Genomic DNA, 19,125 nt, shown 5'->3' with positions numbered 1-19,125 from the left:
CCCTCGCGGGTGTTGGAGTGAAGAAACACGTCTAAACTGGCAATTTGTTTTTTTAGAATTGATCTCACTGTGTATACAGTAAACAAAAAGATGAGATGTTGTGTAAATACAGAAAGATAAGCTAATGAGGTCTGATCTCCCTGCAAATTAAGATTTTTTTTTTATTTCTCTATGATGTATCTATTGGTGAAGTAAAAAAAATTAAAGTTGTATACCCTTTAAATTATTATTTCCACGTACACTTATAAATATTCTACATTTAAAATTTGCTGTTACTACTATTTTCTATTAATTCACATTTTTTTAAAAAATACTGCATTTCAGAATTTTATTAACTCACTAATATATTGGAAAATGTATTTTACTTTACCTCCTCTTATATATCTCAATTCAATGAAACAAAAGATCTCTCCCCAGTTTTATTTACTATTTATATAATAAATAATTTTAGCAGCCCCTTTAGAATAATTTATTCCAAATACTGCTGACAGACATCTATATCTCCCTAAAGCCTACAAGCGGAGAAAAAAATAGAACCTGCTTAACATATTAAATAATTCTAAATAGCAGGAAAAACAATGTAAAGATATTTTACTAAATAAATATTTTATTATACAGAAGGCTCACAAAGGATAGGAATCATTGTACTCCTATTTGAACTATCATAGTCACAGCATTTTTATTTATATTATTGCCAAAGCACTGTTCATATTGTAGTTGACAATTGTATACAAAACTGAAGAGCCAAGCAAAACAATTTTAGAAGCCATACATAAAATAATCCAAAATATTAGGAGCCAGTTGAGGATTTATGAATTGCGGTCCTCTAAAGTTCTATCATAGCTCATCTGGCAATCCATCACTTTAATCTATACATGAAACCTAAACATGCTAATGTTTGTGACGTCACTCAGATTGCTGCGTTTCTGTCCTTCCCTGCTGTGCAGTGTTGTATGATTGACAGTTCTCACACTTCATTCCCAAAATGTGAAACAACGTGGTCGATCTTGTGTTGCAGTCATTACAATGAATCTAAATAAGATAAAAAGAGAAGCTGAGTGACTTGTATCTCTCTTTCACAATGCTTAAAGGGTCACTAAACACAATTTTTTTATTTCATGGTTCAGATAGAGCATGCCATTTTAAGCAACTTTCTAATTTACTCCAATTATCAATATTACTTTGTTTTCTTGCTATCTTTATTTAAAAAAAGAAGGCATCTAAGCTAAGGAGCCAGACAATTTTTGGTTCAAACGCAGGACAGCACTTGTTTAATGGTGGGTGCATTTAGCCACCAATCAGCAAGCACAGCCCAGGTTGTGAACCAAAAATGAGCCGGCTTCTAAACTTACATTCTAGCGTTTCAATCATGAAAGAAAAAAATTGGGTTTAGTGTCCCTTTAAGAGACATGGAAGTCAAAATGAGTCTTTCAAGATCCAGTTAGAGTTCTAGTTCCATTCCACAAGAACCTCTTTGTCCTCGTATTCTTTGTTAAAAGGCAGTTCTTTGCATGGGAGCATACTGTGCCAGCCTCTGGAAAGGGCACACAACCTGAATACTATATGTATAACATTGCTACAAACACTGCTATGGTACTAAAAGAAAGTGCATGCTTCTGATCGTACCTCAGTATGCTCTCATGGAAAGGAGCTAGGTTTTAAACCAAGGACAACAAGAGAAAACAGCAAATTGATAATAAATGTAATTTTTTTTTATTTATTTAGTCGATACATTTTTTATTTTATTTTTTAAACACGTTTTTATGTTTTAGAATGGTAAATATAGTATACTATAGAGGTCTTTAAAAAATTGTTATGCAAGGTTATGCACAGCTCTGGCAGTTAAAAACAGAAGGCTAGAAGTTAAATGTTTGCAGTTATAATTGAGAGAGATAAATAATCATTGTATAGGCGAAATAAATGCCAACTTAAGCCGCATACCCTGTATAGATCTTATTGAATATGATGTTAGATTCAAGAGTCATTTGGAGATTTTTTTATTTATTTTTTTTTACTGAAAGTTTGCTTGATTAAAGGGACAGTCTACACCAGATTTTTTATTGTTTAAAAAGATAGATAATCCCTTTATTACCCATTCCCCAGTTTTGCATAGCCAGCACTGTTATATTAATATATGTTTTACCTCTTTGATTAGATTGTATCTAAGCCTCTGCAAACTGTCCCCTTATCTCAGTGCTTTTGACAGAAAATGTTTAGCCAATCAGTGCAGACTCCTAAATAACTCCACGGGAGTGAGCACAATGTTATCTATATGCCACACATGAACTAGTATTGTCTAACTGTGAAAAACTTTCAAAATGCTCTGAGCTAGGAGGCGGTTTTCAACGGTTTAGAAATCAGTTTAAGCCTAGCTAGGTTTAGCTTTTCAAAATTACCACCAAGGGAACAAATCAAATTTAATAATAAAAGTAAATTGGAAAGTCGTTTAAAATTGCATGCCCTATCTGAATCATGAAAGTTTAATTTTGACTAGACTGCCCCTTTAATGAAAATACTTTTAAAAGAAGAAGTGGTAAGGACAAATACAAGAATACCTGGAATATGCATACGGCTATTTAAAGAATTTAGTTAACAATTCTATGGCTTTCCCATTCTTTTCCAAAATCGAGTTGCATGTAGCAAGTGACAAGATTTAGTGGGGGGGAATTCTTCTTATGGCAGTTTCAAAACTATCAGTTAGGGTTGGTGACGCCAACCCAGTAGAAAAATATAATACACATATCATAGGGTAAAGTTTCTGCTTTAAAAATAGAGTTGGTTTATTTTGTACATACACCATTCAATTCCAACAATTTTCAGAAAATGTTATGTCTAATAATTGGAACAAGCATGTTGGTAGTTGGCTATTTTGTTTCAGTAAAAAGGTACCATAACTTAGACATGAAAATTATTTTCTTTCATGATTTAAATAGAGCATAGATTTTTTTTTAAACAACTTCCCAGTTTACTTATATTATCAATTGTGCTTTATTCTTTTGGTATCCCTTGTGCAGCCACCATTCAGCAGCTAGCTCCCAGCTCCTGAGTCTACTTAGGTATGCTTTTCAACAAAGGATACTAAGCAAATTAGAGTAAAGTGGAAAGTTGTTTAAAATTGTACGCTATGTCTGAATTATGAAGAAAACATTTTGGGTTTCATGTCCCTTTAACTAGAATTGTTTCTTTCTAAACTCATTTGAAAATATAAGCAATTTAATTGCTTGTAGTATAGCCTGTTTTTCTCAATTATTAAATCATTACCATAACACTCACCTCAACAGTCATATTCTGATACTCAGTGGGCATCGGGGTTTGAGCAACTTCCTCATCCAGATGCCTCCAGTACCTGGTCATGTCCAGTGCAGAGCGCATGCACAATGGACACCTGTATCCTCTTATCACAAGAGAGAAAAAACAGAGTTAAAAGACATAGTGCAGAGACCTGCGCTACCTTTAAGGGGACATTAAATTCAAGAATACACCTGAATGCTGGATACTCACCATGCTATTATTTTCCTTCTCTTCCTGCAACTCTCTTCAGAGCCGTTCTCTTATTTTAACCTGCTACAGGTGTTGGTTACTGAAGCTCTGCATCTTCATACTGGGCACCACCATCTTGGATTTCACATATGCTTCCACCCTGTGACAGAAGTAGTGCACAGTCTCAGGGCAGTGATGTTGCCTGCTCTTCCATAGCTGTATTGTGCTTTTTTGGTTAGCGCACACACACACACACACACACAATGCAGATCAGGAGGATTACATTTTTATACACAGTTTTAAAAGTTACAATAGATATAAAAAAGGCCACCTGAATAACAGCATATAGCAATGTAGTCACTGTAAAAAAATGTAAAGGTCCTGCTCTGTATCATGCATGCTAACCCACAATACAGCGGTCAATAGCCAGCATCACTGCTCTGAGAATGTGCGACGCTTCTGTCACAGAGTACAATACCTCAACTCCAGTAGCAAGACAGTGGAGCTTGAACAACTTGCACCAGTAACGGGTTAAAAGAGGAGACATTATTATTAGAATTTATTATTATCGTTTATTTGTATAGCGCCGCCACATTCCGTAGCACTGGAATTATTTTGAAGAAAGCTGGAGGCATAGAGTTAAAACAATAGCATGGCAAGTGGTAACCATACTATTGTAGCTGTGCCCAAAAGTTTAAAGAGACAGGGCAAAGTAATTTTTTTTATCCCGTTTACTTATCCATTTAACCTGGAGTGTATTAAATTGTTTATAAATAGCTCTTTTGTTTTTCTTTTGTAATTTGCCTGTTATATCCCCACATATACAGAACATTTTGAAGCTTTGTAAAACAAAAACGATGCTGGTGAAGTCACACCCCCAGTGGGGGTGGAAGAGAGAGGTACTAAAATGCTCATTTTAAGATTTAAAGTGTGGGTGTATACAATGAGAGATAAGAAAAAGGAGAGAGCAGAGAAGAAAATAATATAATGAGGTCTGCTCTCCCTTCAAGCTCAGGTAATTGGATTTGGTTGTGTTTTAACTAAACAAAAGCAGCTGTTTCATATTCAAAAATAAACCTAAATAAACGTCCTCTGCATTTTATACTTCCAGTATAACAAGTCACTGGAAACACATGAAGAGGAAATTAAATTTTGATTACACTATCTCTTTAATTGACTTTTCCCTTGATTGAGTGTCCTACTACAATAAATAGACAAAAAGCAGGGGAATTATTCCTTTTTTTAAGATGGTTTCTGGTTAGCTATGTCTGCTTTAAAATTGTAATCCAGCATAAAATTGTAAAATTGCACCCAGCTCCATCAATAGGAATACACAAACAACATTGTATCTTTCACTTTGCCATGTTGTTCAATAAATTAAATTAGAATGATCAGGCAGGCCAAATGAAGGTCAGGTTTGAATGAAAACAGAGGTTAACAGGAAAGAGCATACAAAATCACATTAAAGAAAACATGCAAGAGCTGAAATTATTTGGCCTGCAGACAAAAACCTTCCCCCCCCCCATGAAAAACAGTTGCGTACATAAAATTCTCTTCATTTGTAATTTATATTCAATAAACAGAACCCTGCTGTTTGGAAAAAACAATTATTACTGCTATCATTTAGTATAAATCTCATTTTGGCATGTACTGATGGTATGGTACAGTAAAACTTAATATACTTACTGTTTTAGCATGTCCTTATAACACGTACTACGGAGGGAAAAACAAAATAGGTCTTAGGTCACGTTAAAAAAAAAAAAATCTAAATATTTCATCTGCAAGCAGAACATCAAGATTACAAGATTATCACCTCATATTACAAATCATTTAAACATTATCTGCAATTACATAAAACACGTGAAAGCTATTGATATTGGAAATGTTCAAGTCAATGACTTTTTATTGTGGTTTAAAACCCCATATGCTCTTTTATCGGCGTTCTATTTCAAAGGGATATGAAACCAATTTTTTTTTTTCAGGATATAGATAAAGCATGCAATTTTAAGCAACTTTCTAATTTAATCCTATTATTCATTTTTCTTTGTTCTCTTGGTATCTTTATTTGATAAAGCAGGAATTTTTGGTTCACTACACAGGGTAGCGCTTGCTGATGGTTGCTTAAATTGCATGAATCATGAAAGTTTAATTGTGGGTTTATATCCCTTTAATGATAAGCTTCATTTCTGTTTGCTAGCATTGGAGGCCTGCAGTTTGTCATATATACTGAAGTCGAAGGGACCATTTCATTCTCAGATTGCAGTTTGTTCCTTACAGTTATTATGAAAAAATTGGAATGTGTGAGCTGAGCTACTAAAGTGACATCACTATCTCCTAGGTATCTAGTCTGTACTGGTAACCTATACTACTTAGTTTTAGATATGTGATCTGTACTACAAACCTGCTATGCAAATATCACCTTAAAAATGGACATTCTGGGCAAAAGGAAAAGAAACACGTTTGCAATATACATGTATTGGCAAAAATGCTTCTATTAAAAGTTATAACTATTTCATGTATCTTTGCATGTGCATGTGAAAAATAGATAGATATTCACAGTGCACCAGCATTTTATATAGTGCAGCTGCTCAGAGCACCAGTGGGGCTTGTAATCATGTCAGCAACTAACAAATAGAATCATTACCAGATGGTACAAGCACCTTGTGTTCAAAATGCTGGTGCTTGGAGCATACTAAAATAGCTTTTATTAGAAGCATTTTTGCCAATACATGTATATTACAAAATGTATTCTATTTAAAACTGAAATGCATCCATGTGAATTCCTATTTTGGCTGGAATGTCCCTTTAAAGACGTAGAGCTTGATAATTCCTGAAATATAATAGTCATTTAGTGTGCAACACACAGTGATCATTTTTATTGATTAATCAGAGACTGCAGTTCTTTTAGAGTTGCGTCATTTGTGCTGGGAAAAACATGGAAAGGTGCAATACAAAAAAAGTTAGTAAATACATATAATGCAGCTGTAATACCACTGTAGATATACTTAACCTTGTCTGTCACTTGTAATGTGCTTCAATAAACCTACAATGATAAAGGATGTGTAAATGCGCTGTACAGCACGGGGATAATTAAAAATACAATGGCATACTATGTATGAATATATATTGAACCTTTCTAATAGTACCAAATAATGTTGGATTATATCATATAGATAAAGAGTCGCATACTATGTATGAATATATGGAATTATACCAACCCCTACTTGGGAGTGAAAAATCAAAATGCTATGTATCTATAATATAAATACAAGCTGGATTGAAAAGTGGTAATACGTTATATCAAGAGAAAGAATTTACATACTATGTATGAATAAATTTTCTTACGCTGGATAGAAAACAGTGTTCCGTTATATCAATCGATAAAGAATTTGCATACTATGTATGAATAAAAATATTGCACTATCCTTAATATAGAACTGAAAAAATATATATATAGGTGCATTCAGTTAAACACATATATAAACTAAAGATGGACACAATATATCAGCTATATTAACACAATTTATTTGTCTGACAATTACTAAAAAAACACATATAAAAATGATAAATCAAGTTCTGTAGTGACCAGTCACTGTGGACATAAAATATTAAAAATAAATAAATTTTTAAAATCCTTTTGGGACTGTGCGTCTAAATTCAATAAACGGTTCCAATAAGAGAGGCGATTACGTTTATAGGGAACAAGCTTTCATTCCTACTTGATAAAAATATTGTGAGACTTTTATGAGACTTGCTTTTTTAGCCCAGTTCTTTAGGTATCGTAATGAGCGTTATATTTCTTTAAATACCGTGAATAGTCTTAATAGCAAGCTGTGTTAGTCTAACCACACTGCCGAGCAAAAGTCTCATAAAAGTCTCACAATATTTTTATCAAGAAGGAATGAAAGCTTGTTCCCTATAAACGTAATCACCTCTCTTATTGGAACCGTTTATTGAATTTAGACGCACAGTCCCAAAAGGATTTTAAAAACGTATTTTTTAAGACGTTTTAATATTTTATGTCCACAGTGACCGGTCACTACAGAACTTGATTTATCATTTTTATCTATGTATTTTTAGTAATTGTCAGACAAATAAATTGTGTTAATATAGCCGATATATAAACTAAAGATGGACACAATATACAGGGAGTGCAGAATTATTAGGCAAGTTATATTTTTGAGGATTAATTTTATTATTGAACAACCACCATGTTCTCAATGAACCCAAAAAACTCATTAATATCAAAAGCTGAATAGTTTTGGAAGTAGTTTTTAGTTTGTTTTTAGTTATAGCTATTTTAGGGGGATATCTGTGTGTGCAGGTGACTATTACTGTGCATAATTATTAGGCAACTTAACAAAAAACAAATATATACCCATTTCAATTATTTATTTTTACCAGTGAAACCAATATAACATCTCAACATTCACAAATATACATTTCTGACATTCAAAAACAAAACAAAAACAAATCAGTGACCAATATAGCCACCTTTCTTTGCAAGGACACTCAAAAGCCTGCCATCCATGGATTCTGTCAGTGTTTTGATCTGTTCACCATCAACATTGCGTGCAGCAGCAACCACAGCCTCCCAGACACTGTTCAGAGAGGTGTACTGTTTTCCCTCCTTGTAAATCTCACATTTGATGATGGACCACAGGTTCTCAATGGGGTTCAGATCAGGTGAACAAGGAGGCCATGTCATTAGATTTTCTTCTTTTATACCCTTTCTTGCCAGCCACGCTGTGGAGTACTTGGACGCGTGTGATGGAGCATTGTCCTGCATGAAAATCATGTTTTTCTTGAAGGATGCAGACTTCTTCCTGTACCACTGCTTGAAGAAGGTGTCTTCCAGAAACTGGCAGTAGGACTGGGAGTTGAGCTTGACTCCATCCTCAACCCGAAAAGGCCCCACAAGCTCATCTTTGATGATACCAGCCCAAACCAGTACTCCACCTCCACCTTGCTGGCGTCTGAGTCGGACTGGAGCTCTCTGCCCTTTACCAATCCAGCCACAGGCCCATCCATCTGGCCCATCAAGACTCACTCTCATTTCATCAGTCCATAAAACCTTAGAAAAATCAGCCTTGAGATATTTCTTGGCCCAGTCTTGACGTTTCAGCTTGTGTGTCTTGTTCAGTGGTGGTCGTCTTTCAGCCTTTCTTACCTTGGCCATGTCTCTGAGTATTGCACACCTTGTGCTTTTGGGCACTCCAGTGATGTTGCAGCTCTTAAATATGGCCAAACTGGTGGCAAGTGGCATCTTGGCAGCTGCACGCTTGACTTTTCTCAGTTCATGGGCAGTTATTTTGCGCCTTGGTTTTTCCACACGCTTCTTGCGACCCTGTTGACTATTTTGAATGAAACGCTTGATTGTTCGATGATCACGCTTCAGAAGCTTTGCAATTTTAAGAGTGCTGCATCCCTTTTCTGAGCCTGTCAAGTCCTTCTTTTGACCCATTTTGCCAAAGGAAAGGAAGTTGCCTAATAATTATGCACACCTGATATAGGGTGTTGATGTCATTAGACCACACCCCTTCTCATTACAGAGATGCACATCACCTAATATGCTTAATTGGTAGTAGGCTTTCGAGCCTATACAGCTTGGAGTAAGACAACATGCATAAAGAGGATGATGTGGTCAAAATACTCATTTGCCTAATAATTCTGCACTCCCTGTATGTGTTTAACTGAATGCACCTATATATATATATATTTTTTTTTTTCAGTTCTATATTAAGGATAGTGCAATATTTTTATTCATACATAGTATGCAAATTCTTTATCGATTGATATAACGGAACACTGTTTTCTATCCAGCGTAAGAAAATTTATTCATACATAGTATGTAAATTCTTTATCTCTTGATATAACGTATTACCACTTTTCAATCCAGCTTGTATTTATATTATAGATACATAGCATTTTGATTTTTCACTCCCAAGTAGGGGTTGGTATAATTCCATATATTCATACATAGTATGCGACTCTTTATCTATATGATGTAATCCAACATTATTTGGTACTATTAGAAAGGTTCAATATATATTCATACATAGTATGCCATTGTATTTTTAATTATCCCCGTGCTGTACAGCGCATTTACACATCCTTTATCATTGTACCTTTTCTACACTGTATTTTGGGAACAGAGTAGTGTTTATGCAGGGGTAAGACTTGCACACCAATACCTTCTCATTTTTTTGTAACTTCAATAAACCTACAACATTTGTGAATCGACATATTCCAATGCTGCTCTTGTTAATTAGCTAATGCAAGCAATTTTACAGCTTACAGACAATGTTTGGTTTAATATCTGCTAAACTTAATGCCATTTATAAAGACTGCATTAAGAAGCAGGGAGTTTAACAAGCATAGCAATAGCTATCAGTTTTACCTGTGAAGGAGATGTCCGCAGGGAAGAACATGTGCGCCTTCCCTAGAGGTGTGTATGTCCTGTAACACAGGAAAAAAAAATCTTTAAAGAATTTACTTAAAGGATATAAGAGGCCATAGATTCAGAAAATTCAGCAGATATACAGACCGAAAGTAAAAATTTTTTTTCTATTATCAAATGTTCTTGATATCCTTTATTGAAAAGCAAACAATCTCAGAAGTGTGCACATGTAAGGAACACTATATATGGCAGGGGTTCTGCAAGAGTACATTTAACAATATTATACATTTGCAAGACCACTAGATAAAAGCAGTATTTGCTGCTATGTAATTCTGCTGACACGTGAACACTACCTACCCGTATGCTATTTAAATTTAAAAAAATATAACCATGAGAACTAAATGAAATTTGGTTAAATAGTATGCTCCGTTAGAACAGAAAAATGTCCCTTTAATCACAAAACGTATCTACAAAATGAAGGGGCATGGAAGGAAATAGTATACTGGGGATTTTCATTACCAGTATACTTTGGAATGCTAACTGCATTAAAAAAAAAAGGGCCCATGTACAAAAACATAGTGGCACCAAATTCAAATGCACAGGAGCTAATTGGGGTGTGCTTGATCATAGCACAAAGAGAATATTTACCAATCTGCACCTGTGTTAGATCTGAGATGGGCACAAGACTAGCAGCCAACAACCCTTTATGTAGCATTAACCCCTTGAGCGCCAACGACGGCTCTGAGCCGTCGCAGAGTTTCCCACTCAGGTGCCAACGACGGCTCAGAGCCGTCATTAGCACTCTCCCACCTTGAGGGAGATCTGGGGGCTCCCATCCACTCCTACCCCGGCGATCGGGCCTGTATAGTGACAGGCATCGCCGGGGCTTCACATTTTGCGCGGTGACGTCACCGGGCAACTTTATTTAAAAATTACAATGACAAGTATAGTGAAAGGGGGCATGCTGCTTAGAAGCCTGTATCTCAGGCATCAAAGCAGCTACAGAACCCCCAAGACCCACCGTTGGAAATGTAATTGCACCTTTCCAAACTGTGTAAGTATTGGGGATCTGAAAAGAAATTAAAAAAAATTAAAAAAATATATATATATTTCAAAAAAAATTAAAAAAAACGTTAAATCAGCTTAGCACCCAGGTGGGAAAGTGCTTAGCACTCAAAGGTTTAAAGGATTCTGTATAAGGAAATAAAAACCTTTTTAAAATAAAATAAATCTACAAGCAAGTCCATAAAAAAATGCATTCACTTATTTATGGTTTATTTTGTTATGTTTGATCTCATTTTTCTTTTTTTAGTAAGGGAATTTAAATCTGTGAAAAGGGCTCGATTTATCACCCATGGCCAGACAGGAACATATATTTGCCCCTGTCCACCAGGCTTCTCCTCTGGCGGAAAGCAATCTGCTGCCCGCATTTACCATTGCACACAAGCTCTCCAGTGAAACCCTACCCACTGCCTGCTAACAGCCAGTAACACGTGGGCAGTAGTTGTCAATCTCCCCAGTCGGAAGATACCTGGGAGATTGAAATTCTCCACCAAAGAGGGGGAGAACAGGGCAGGTAAGCAGCGGTCTGATGTCAGTCAAAGGGAAGAGAAGGACTTGATAAAATCGAGCCCAAAGTGTGCCTGAATTTTCTACCCTTGTATTGGGTAACCATGTAAAAACCTATGGTTTTATACACTCCCAAACACAATTTAGCTAGAGCTCCAACTAGGGAGCAAAGGATAAATACATGGAAGAACAAAAATAATATATAAGAATGTGAATATACAAATATATAAAAACACGAGTATATACCAAAAGATTCTTCAGAAATACATATATTTTAATGAACAAGACTCAAAATAAAAAGCGCTGATATATAAGAATATAGGGATGTCTACCTTGGTGCTGAGAATAAAATGTCTATTAAAAAGGTACCTTAAAAGTAATCCACTTTATATGGCAGAATAAAAGACGCAGAATATCTATTCAAAAGTTATCACTTGCAAAATATCTAGCAGGATTTGCCCTTCCTGATTGGCGAATTTATAACCTGGTTTTCCTTGGCAGTATTGTTATAGATTGGATTACAAATTTAGATTACTTCACAGATAACACTTTGGAAGCTAATATGATTTATCCATAGTCTCCTCTCTCTCTGATCCATTTACCGTACAATTTAATACCTAAAAAGGTGAAAGTATATAAATCGATTTACACGATAATACAGGCTTGGAAAAAAATTGGGTCTTATGTCATAACGAATATGACTATACCCAGATATCAAACCTTTATGGGAAATGCAGAATATCAAGAGGGTATTCAATCTTTAGTGCTTCAAGTCTGGCACAAAAAAGGCCTGTATCTGGACTAACAATTTTTAAATCAAAGAGCACAAAACATTAGGGCTGCAACAACTAATCGGTAAGTTTGATCATAAAAATAGTTGTCAACAAATCTCATTATCAATTAGGTGGTCAGCGATTAGTTGGTCAGTTGCACAGCACCAGCTGCTTTAATCTGATGATCTACTGCAACTTGCACAATCTTTTTTCTATCAGATTAATCGGACATTAATCATCCGATTAATCGGATAGAAAAAAAAATAATAAATAAAAATGTTTGCACAATAACATGTGCAGGAGTTCCTTGGGTTGAAGCAGCTGATGCTGTGCAATTACCCAACTATTTGCTGACCACCTAATTGATAATGAGATTCTTTGACAACTATATTTATGATCAATCTTACCGATTGGTTGTTGCAGCCCTACACATTAAATCATTTGAAGAACTAAAACAAGAATTTAACCTGTAAAATCGTGATTTTTTTTCCATATTTACAGGCTAGGCACTATGTTTCCCAGTTAGTTAATAACTTTTCCTGGAACTGGACATGGGGTAAACTGGATAATTGGCCAGTTTTAGTTAAATCAGGGTCAGCGATCCATCTCTACCTGGTATTAATATCTCATATCGCAAACGGGTGAATCTAACTTGGCTAATATAGCTCAAAGTTGGACAAATATTCTTTCCTTAGAAACCCTGAATCATACGGAGCATTTAACGCGATCGTTATCCTTGCTTTATCAAGCTACAGTTTCTGAGACTTGGAGAGACTCCCACCTAAAAGGCCATAAGTGGCATAATACGAACTTTAATAAATGACCAAAATGTAGATTGGCCGCAAATCTAATTCATATGGTTTGGTCATGCCACAAGGTTCTACAAATTAGAATAAAATAAAATTCTGGTTAATTAACACACTTAAACTGGATCCATTTGCTTTTTCTTTAAAAGAAATAATCTTTTTGGTGGATAAGAAATCAGCAACAAGTGAACATAGAATAATATACCTAGTAATATTAGCAACCAGAAACCGAATCCTTAAGAGATAGAAGGTTGGCTTTCCTCCTACTATTTCATAAATCAAAAATTATCTCAAAAAACAGTGTATCATCAAACAATTGGCTACGGATATGAATTCTAATCAACAGATATCCTTATTCTTTAAAAAATGGTCTAAATTTATAAAGATATTTCCTCCTAGAGAAATTGATCATCTGATATTTCCCTTTAGAAACACAGAACTATTACTATTAGTATATAAGATATCACCCCCTGGAGGGGGTGATATCTTATATACCGATTGGATCATTAGGAACATCCCCAGGTTCTGAGCCGCATAACATGTTCAATAAGTAAAAGCATATGTAGCAGCTTATAGACTGCTAAATTTTTATCTATATTTATAATTTCCAAATAGTTTTTCATCATTATTTAAGCAGGTAATTAGGGGGAAACAGAAGGTTATAAATTGTATCTTCATAAACTGACTCTGATAAACATAGTCTAGTATATGGGACCGTTAGTTATCCAAGCATAAACTAGGTCTTTCAGTAGACCACAGTCAAACTATAAAAAAAAATGGGGGAGTTAGAAATAGGAAAAGGGGAATCAGTGCTTTTTTTTTTTCCTTTCAGTTTAGTGAACTAACTAGAGCAATTAGAACACAGTATAGCATGGTTGTATCCATTACAGAAATCTTGTATTGTGTATTTTTGAGAAATAAGTTAAATGTTTTTCTCTGTTCTCTACCTCATCTGTGATGTAATGGACTAAATTTGCCTCTCTCCTTTCTTTTGTTGTTTGTTAAAGTATACCTTATGACTTTGCTTTTATTTTTTGCAAACTAAAAGCTTTTTTGTCTGTTTACTGTCCATTGTACTAAACTCAATAAAAATCATTAATTTAAAAAAAATAAAAAAAAGTAATCAACTTGAATATGGAATCAGATGACAGTTTGTTACCATAAGATGAAAAGAGGTGTAATCACGTGATCTGAGTTCTCTGATGCCTCATAGGCTAATAAACTCATGTGCTATAGTGTTCCAATCCTGTCGGCCGTAGCAATGTATCCACAAAGCCTTCAGCGGACTTGCAATGTGACAAACTTCGTTGTCATGGAAACAATGCGGTAGGCTTTCAAGCAGATATACGTGCTTTTGATGTAAACAGTGATTCTTGATCTACTGTATAGGTGGATTCAATTCCAGCGATATTGCTCTTTTAGACAGTGTGGATAACTTGAATACACATTTCTGAGTGTACATGTAGAAACAACTTGGCCTTTCTCCACCGTATCAGTAGATACTCCCAGGAGCAATGCAGGCAGATGGCACTTTTATTAAAAAAGCTGTATTGATGGAAAAAAATAAGTCCTGCAAATTTAGTAGCAAAAAACATAATTTATGCTTACCTGATAAATTTATTTCTCTTGTAGTGTATCCAGTCCACGGATCATCCATTACTTATGGGATATTAACTCCTCCCCAACAGGAAGTGCAAGAGGATTCACCCAGCAGAGCTGCTATATAGCTCCTCCCCTAACTGCCATTACCAGTCATTCGACCGAAAACATGCAGAGAAAGGAAAACCATAGGGTACAGTGGTGACTGTAGTTTAATGGAAAAATTACCTGCCTTAAAGTGACAGGGCGGGCCGTGGACTGGATACACTACAAGAGAAATAAATTTATCAGGTAAGCATAAATTATGTTTTCTCTTGTTAAGTGTATCCAGTCCACGGATCATCCATTACTTATGGGATACCAATCCCAAAGCTAAAGTACACGGATGACGGGAGGGACAGGCAGGCTCTTTATACGGAAGGAACCACTGCCTGAAGAACCTTTCTCCCAAAAACAGCCTCCGAAGAAGCAAAAGTGTCAAATTTGTAAAATTTGGAAAAAGTATGAAGAGAAGACCAAGTTGCAGCCTTGCAAATCTGTTCAACAGAAGCCTCATTCTTAAAGGCCCAAGTGGAAGCCACAGCTCTAGTAGAATGTGCTGTAATTCTTTCAGGAGGCTGCTGTCCAGCAGTCTCATAGGCTAACCGTATTATGCTACGAAGCCAAAAGGAGAGAGAGGTAGCCGAAGCTTTTTGACCTCTCCTCTGACCAGAATAAACGACAAACAGGGAAAAACCACGTTTTGATAAAATCAAGCGTTCAATTTCCAAGCAGTCAGCTTCAGAGAAATTAGATTTTGATGTTTGAAGGGACCCTGGATCAGAAGGTCCTGTTTCAGAGGTAGCGACCAAGGTGGACAGGATGACATGTCCACTAGATCTGCATACCAAGTCCTGCGTGGCCATGCAGGCGTTATTAGAATCACTGATGCTCTCTCCTGTTTGATTCTGGTAATCAATCGAGGAAGCATCGGGAAGGGTGGAAACACATAAGCCATCCCGAAGGTCCAAGGTGCTGTCAAAGCATCTATCAGAACCGCTCCCGGATCCCTGGATCTGGACCCGTAACGAGGAAGCTTGGCGTTCTGTCGAGACGCCATGAGATCTATCTCTGGTTTGCCCCAACGTCGAAGTATTTGGGCAAAGACCTCCGAATGAAGTTCCCACTCCCCCGGATGAAAAGTCTAACGACTTAAGAAATCCGCCTCCCAGTTCTCCACTCCCGGGATGTGGATTGCTGACAGGTGGCAAGAGTGAGACTCTGCCCAGCGAATTATCTTTGATACTTCCATCATTGCTAGGGAGCTTCTTGTCCCTCCCTGATGGTTGATGTAAGCTACAGTCGTGATGTTGTCCGACTGAAACCTGATGAACCCCCGAGTTGTTAACTGGGGCCAAGCCAGAAGGGCATTGAGAACTGCTCTCAATTCCAGAATGTTTATTGGTAGGAGACTCTCCTCCTGATTCCATTGTCCCTGAGCCTTCAGAGAATTCCAGACAGCGCCCCAACCTAGTAGGCTGGCGTCTGTTGTTACAATTGTCCAGTCCGGCCTGCTGAATGGCATCCCCCTGGACAGATGTGGCCGAGAAAGCCACCATAGAAGAGAATTTCTGGTCTCTTGATCCAGATTCAGAGTAGGGGACAAGTCTGAGTAATCCCCATTCCACTGACTTAGCATGCACAATTGCAGCGGTCTGAGATGTAGACGTGCAAAGGGTACTATGTCCATTGCTGCTACCATTAAGCCGATCACCTCCATGCATTGAGCTACTGACGGGTGTTGAATGGAATGAAGGACACGGCATGCATTTTGAAGCTTTGTTAACCTGTCTTCTGTCAGGTAAATCTTCATTTCTACAGAATCTATCAGAGTCCCTAAGAAGGGAACTCTTGTGAGTGGAAAGAGAGAACTCTTCTTTTCGTTCACCTTCCATCCATGCAACCTTAGAAATGCCAGTACTAACTCTGTATGAGACTTGGCAGTTTGAAAGCTTGAAGCTTGTATCAGAATGTCGTCTAGGTACGGAGCTACCGCAATTCCTCGCGGTCTTAGTACCGCCAGAAGAGCACACAGAACCTTTGTGAAGATTCTCGGAGCCGTAGCCAATCCGAATGGAAGAGCTACAAACTGGTAATGCCTGTCTAGAAAGGCAAACCTTAGATACCGGTAATGATCTTTGTGAATCGGTATGTGAAGGTAAGCATCCTTTAAATCCACTGTGGTCATGTACTGACCCTTTTGGATCATGGGTAAAATTGTCCGAATAGTTTCCATTTTGAACGATGGAACTCTTAGGAATTTGTTTAGGATCTTTAAATCCAAGATTGGCCTGAAAGTTCCCTCTTTTTTGGGAACCACAAACAGATTTGAGTAAAACCCTTGTCCTTGTTCCGACCGCGGAACCGGATGGATCACTCCCATTAATAAAAGATCTTGTACGCAGCGTAGAAACGCCTCTTTCTTTATTTGGTTTGTTGACAACCTTGACAGATGAAATCTCCCTCTTGGGGGAGAGAATTTGAAGTCTAGAAGGTATCCCTGAGATATGATCTCTAACGCCCAGGGATCCTGGACATCTCTTGCCCAAGCCTGGGCGAAGAGAGAAAGTCTGCCCCCCACTAGATCCGTTCCCGGATCGGGGGCCCTCGATTCATGCTGTCTTAGGGGCAGCAGCAGGTTTCCTGGCCTGCTTGCCCTTGTTCCAGGACTGGTTAGGTCTCCAGCCTTGTCTGTAGCGAGCAACAGCTCCTTCCTGTTTTGGTGCAGAGGAAGTTGATGCTGCTCCTGCTTTGAAATTACGAAAGGAACGAAAATTAGACTGTCTAGCCTTAGGTTTGGCTCTGTCTTGAGGCAGGGCATGGCCTTTACCTCCTGTAATGTCAGCGATAATTTCTTTCAACCCGGGCCCGAATAAGGTCTGCCCTTTGAAAGGTATATTAAGCAATTTAGATTTAGAAGTAACGTCAGCTGACCAGGATTTTAGCCACAGTGCTCTGCGTGCCTGAATGGCGAATCCGGAATTCTTAGCCGTAAGTTTAGTTAAATGTACTACGGCATCTGAAATAAATGAGTTAGCTAACTTAAGGGCTTTAAGCTTGTGTGTAATCTCATCTAATGGAGCTGATTCAAGTGTCTCTTCCAGAGACTCAAACCAAAATGCTGCTGCAGCCGTGACAGGCGCAATGCATGCAAGAGGTTGCAATATAAAACCTTGTTGAACAAACATTTTCTTAAGGTAACCCTCTAACTTTTTATCCATTGGATCTGAAAAGGCACAGCTATCCTCCACCGGGATAGTGGTACGCTTAGCTAAAGTAGAAACTGCTCCCTCCACCTTAGGGACCGTTTGCCATAAGTCCCGTGTGGTGGCGTCTATTGGAAACATCTTTCTAAATATCGGAGGGGGTGAGAACGGCACACCGGGTCTATCCCACTCCTTAGTAACAATTTCAGTAAGTCTCTTAGGTATAGGAAAAACGTCAGTACTCGCCGGTACCGCAAAATATTTATCCAACCTACACATTTTCTCTGGTATTGCAACTGTGTTACAATCATTCAGAGCCGCTAACACCTCCCCTAGTAATACAGAGGTTTTCCAGCTTAAATTTAAAATTTGAAATATCTGAATCCAGTTTGTTTGGATCAGAACCGTCACCCGCAGAATGAAGCTCTCCGTCCTCATGTTCTGCAAATTGTGACGTAGTGTCTGACATGGCCCTAATATTATCAGCGCACTCTGTTCTCACCCCAGAGTGATCACGCTTACCTCTTAGTTCTGGTAATTTAGCCAAAACTTCAGTCATAACAGTAGCCATATCCTGTAATGTGATTTGTAATGGCCGTCCAGATGTACTCGGCGCTACAATATCACGCACCTCCCGAGCGGGAGATGCAGGTACTGACACGTGAGGCGAGTTAGTCGGCATAACTCTCCCCTCGTTGTTTGGTGAAATATGTTCAATTTGTACAGATTGACTTTTATTTAAAGTAGCATCAATACAGTTAGTACATAAATTTCTATTGGGCTCCACTTTGGCTTTAGCACATATTAGCACAGATATCTTCCTCTGAATCAGACATGTTTAACACACTAGCAAATAAACTAGCAACTTGGAAATACTTTTCAAGTAATTTACTATAATATGAAAACGTACTGTGCCTATAAGAAGCACAGAAAAAGTTATGACAGTTGAAAATTAATAAACTGAAAAGTTATAGCATCAAATCTTTGTAAAAAACACAATTTTAGCAAAGGATTGCTCCCATTAGCAAAGGATAACTAACCCTGATAGCAGAAAAAAAAAAAAAAAAAAATACAGAAAAAAAAAAAAAAAAAGTTTATCACAGTCAACTACAATCTCACAGCTCTGCTGTGAGTGATTACCTCCCTCAAAACAAGTTTTGAAGACCCCTGAGTTCTGTAGAGATGAACCGGATCATGCAGGGAAGACAAACTTCTGACTGAATTTTTTGATGCGTAGCAAAAGCACCAAAAAA

At 37.2% G+C, this 19,125-nt stretch overlaps 1 protein-coding gene across 1 annotated transcript in view; it reads right to left on the bottom strand.

The window, feature by feature from the left end:
- Positions 1 to 589: 589 nt before the first annotated feature.
- RCHY1 (ring finger and CHY zinc finger domain containing 1) overlaps positions 590 to 19,125 on the bottom strand; it is a 55,307-nt gene continuing 36,771 nt past the window's right edge. The window contains exons 6-9 of the mRNA XM_053703309.1: positions 9,881 to 9,939; positions 5,167 to 5,193; positions 3,274 to 3,394; positions 590 to 1,032 (exon numbers count right to left, since the gene is read on the bottom strand). Of these exons, the coding sequence (XP_053559284.1) occupies positions 907 to 1,032; positions 3,274 to 3,394; positions 5,167 to 5,193; positions 9,881 to 9,939 (333 nt within the window). The 3' untranslated portion in view covers positions 590 to 906. The remainder of the gene's footprint in view (positions 1,033 to 3,273; positions 3,395 to 5,166; positions 5,194 to 9,880; positions 9,940 to 19,125) is intronic.

This window comes from Bombina bombina, chromosome 2 (genome assembly GCF_027579735.1).
Source record: "Bombina bombina isolate aBomBom1 chromosome 2, aBomBom1.pri, whole genome shotgun sequence".
In the NCBI taxonomy this organism is placed as follows: Eukaryota; Metazoa; Chordata; class Amphibia; order Anura; family Bombinatoridae; genus Bombina; species Bombina bombina.
The sequence above is the reverse complement of the archived record's forward strand: the minus strand, read 5'-3'. Positions and strand labels throughout refer to the sequence as shown.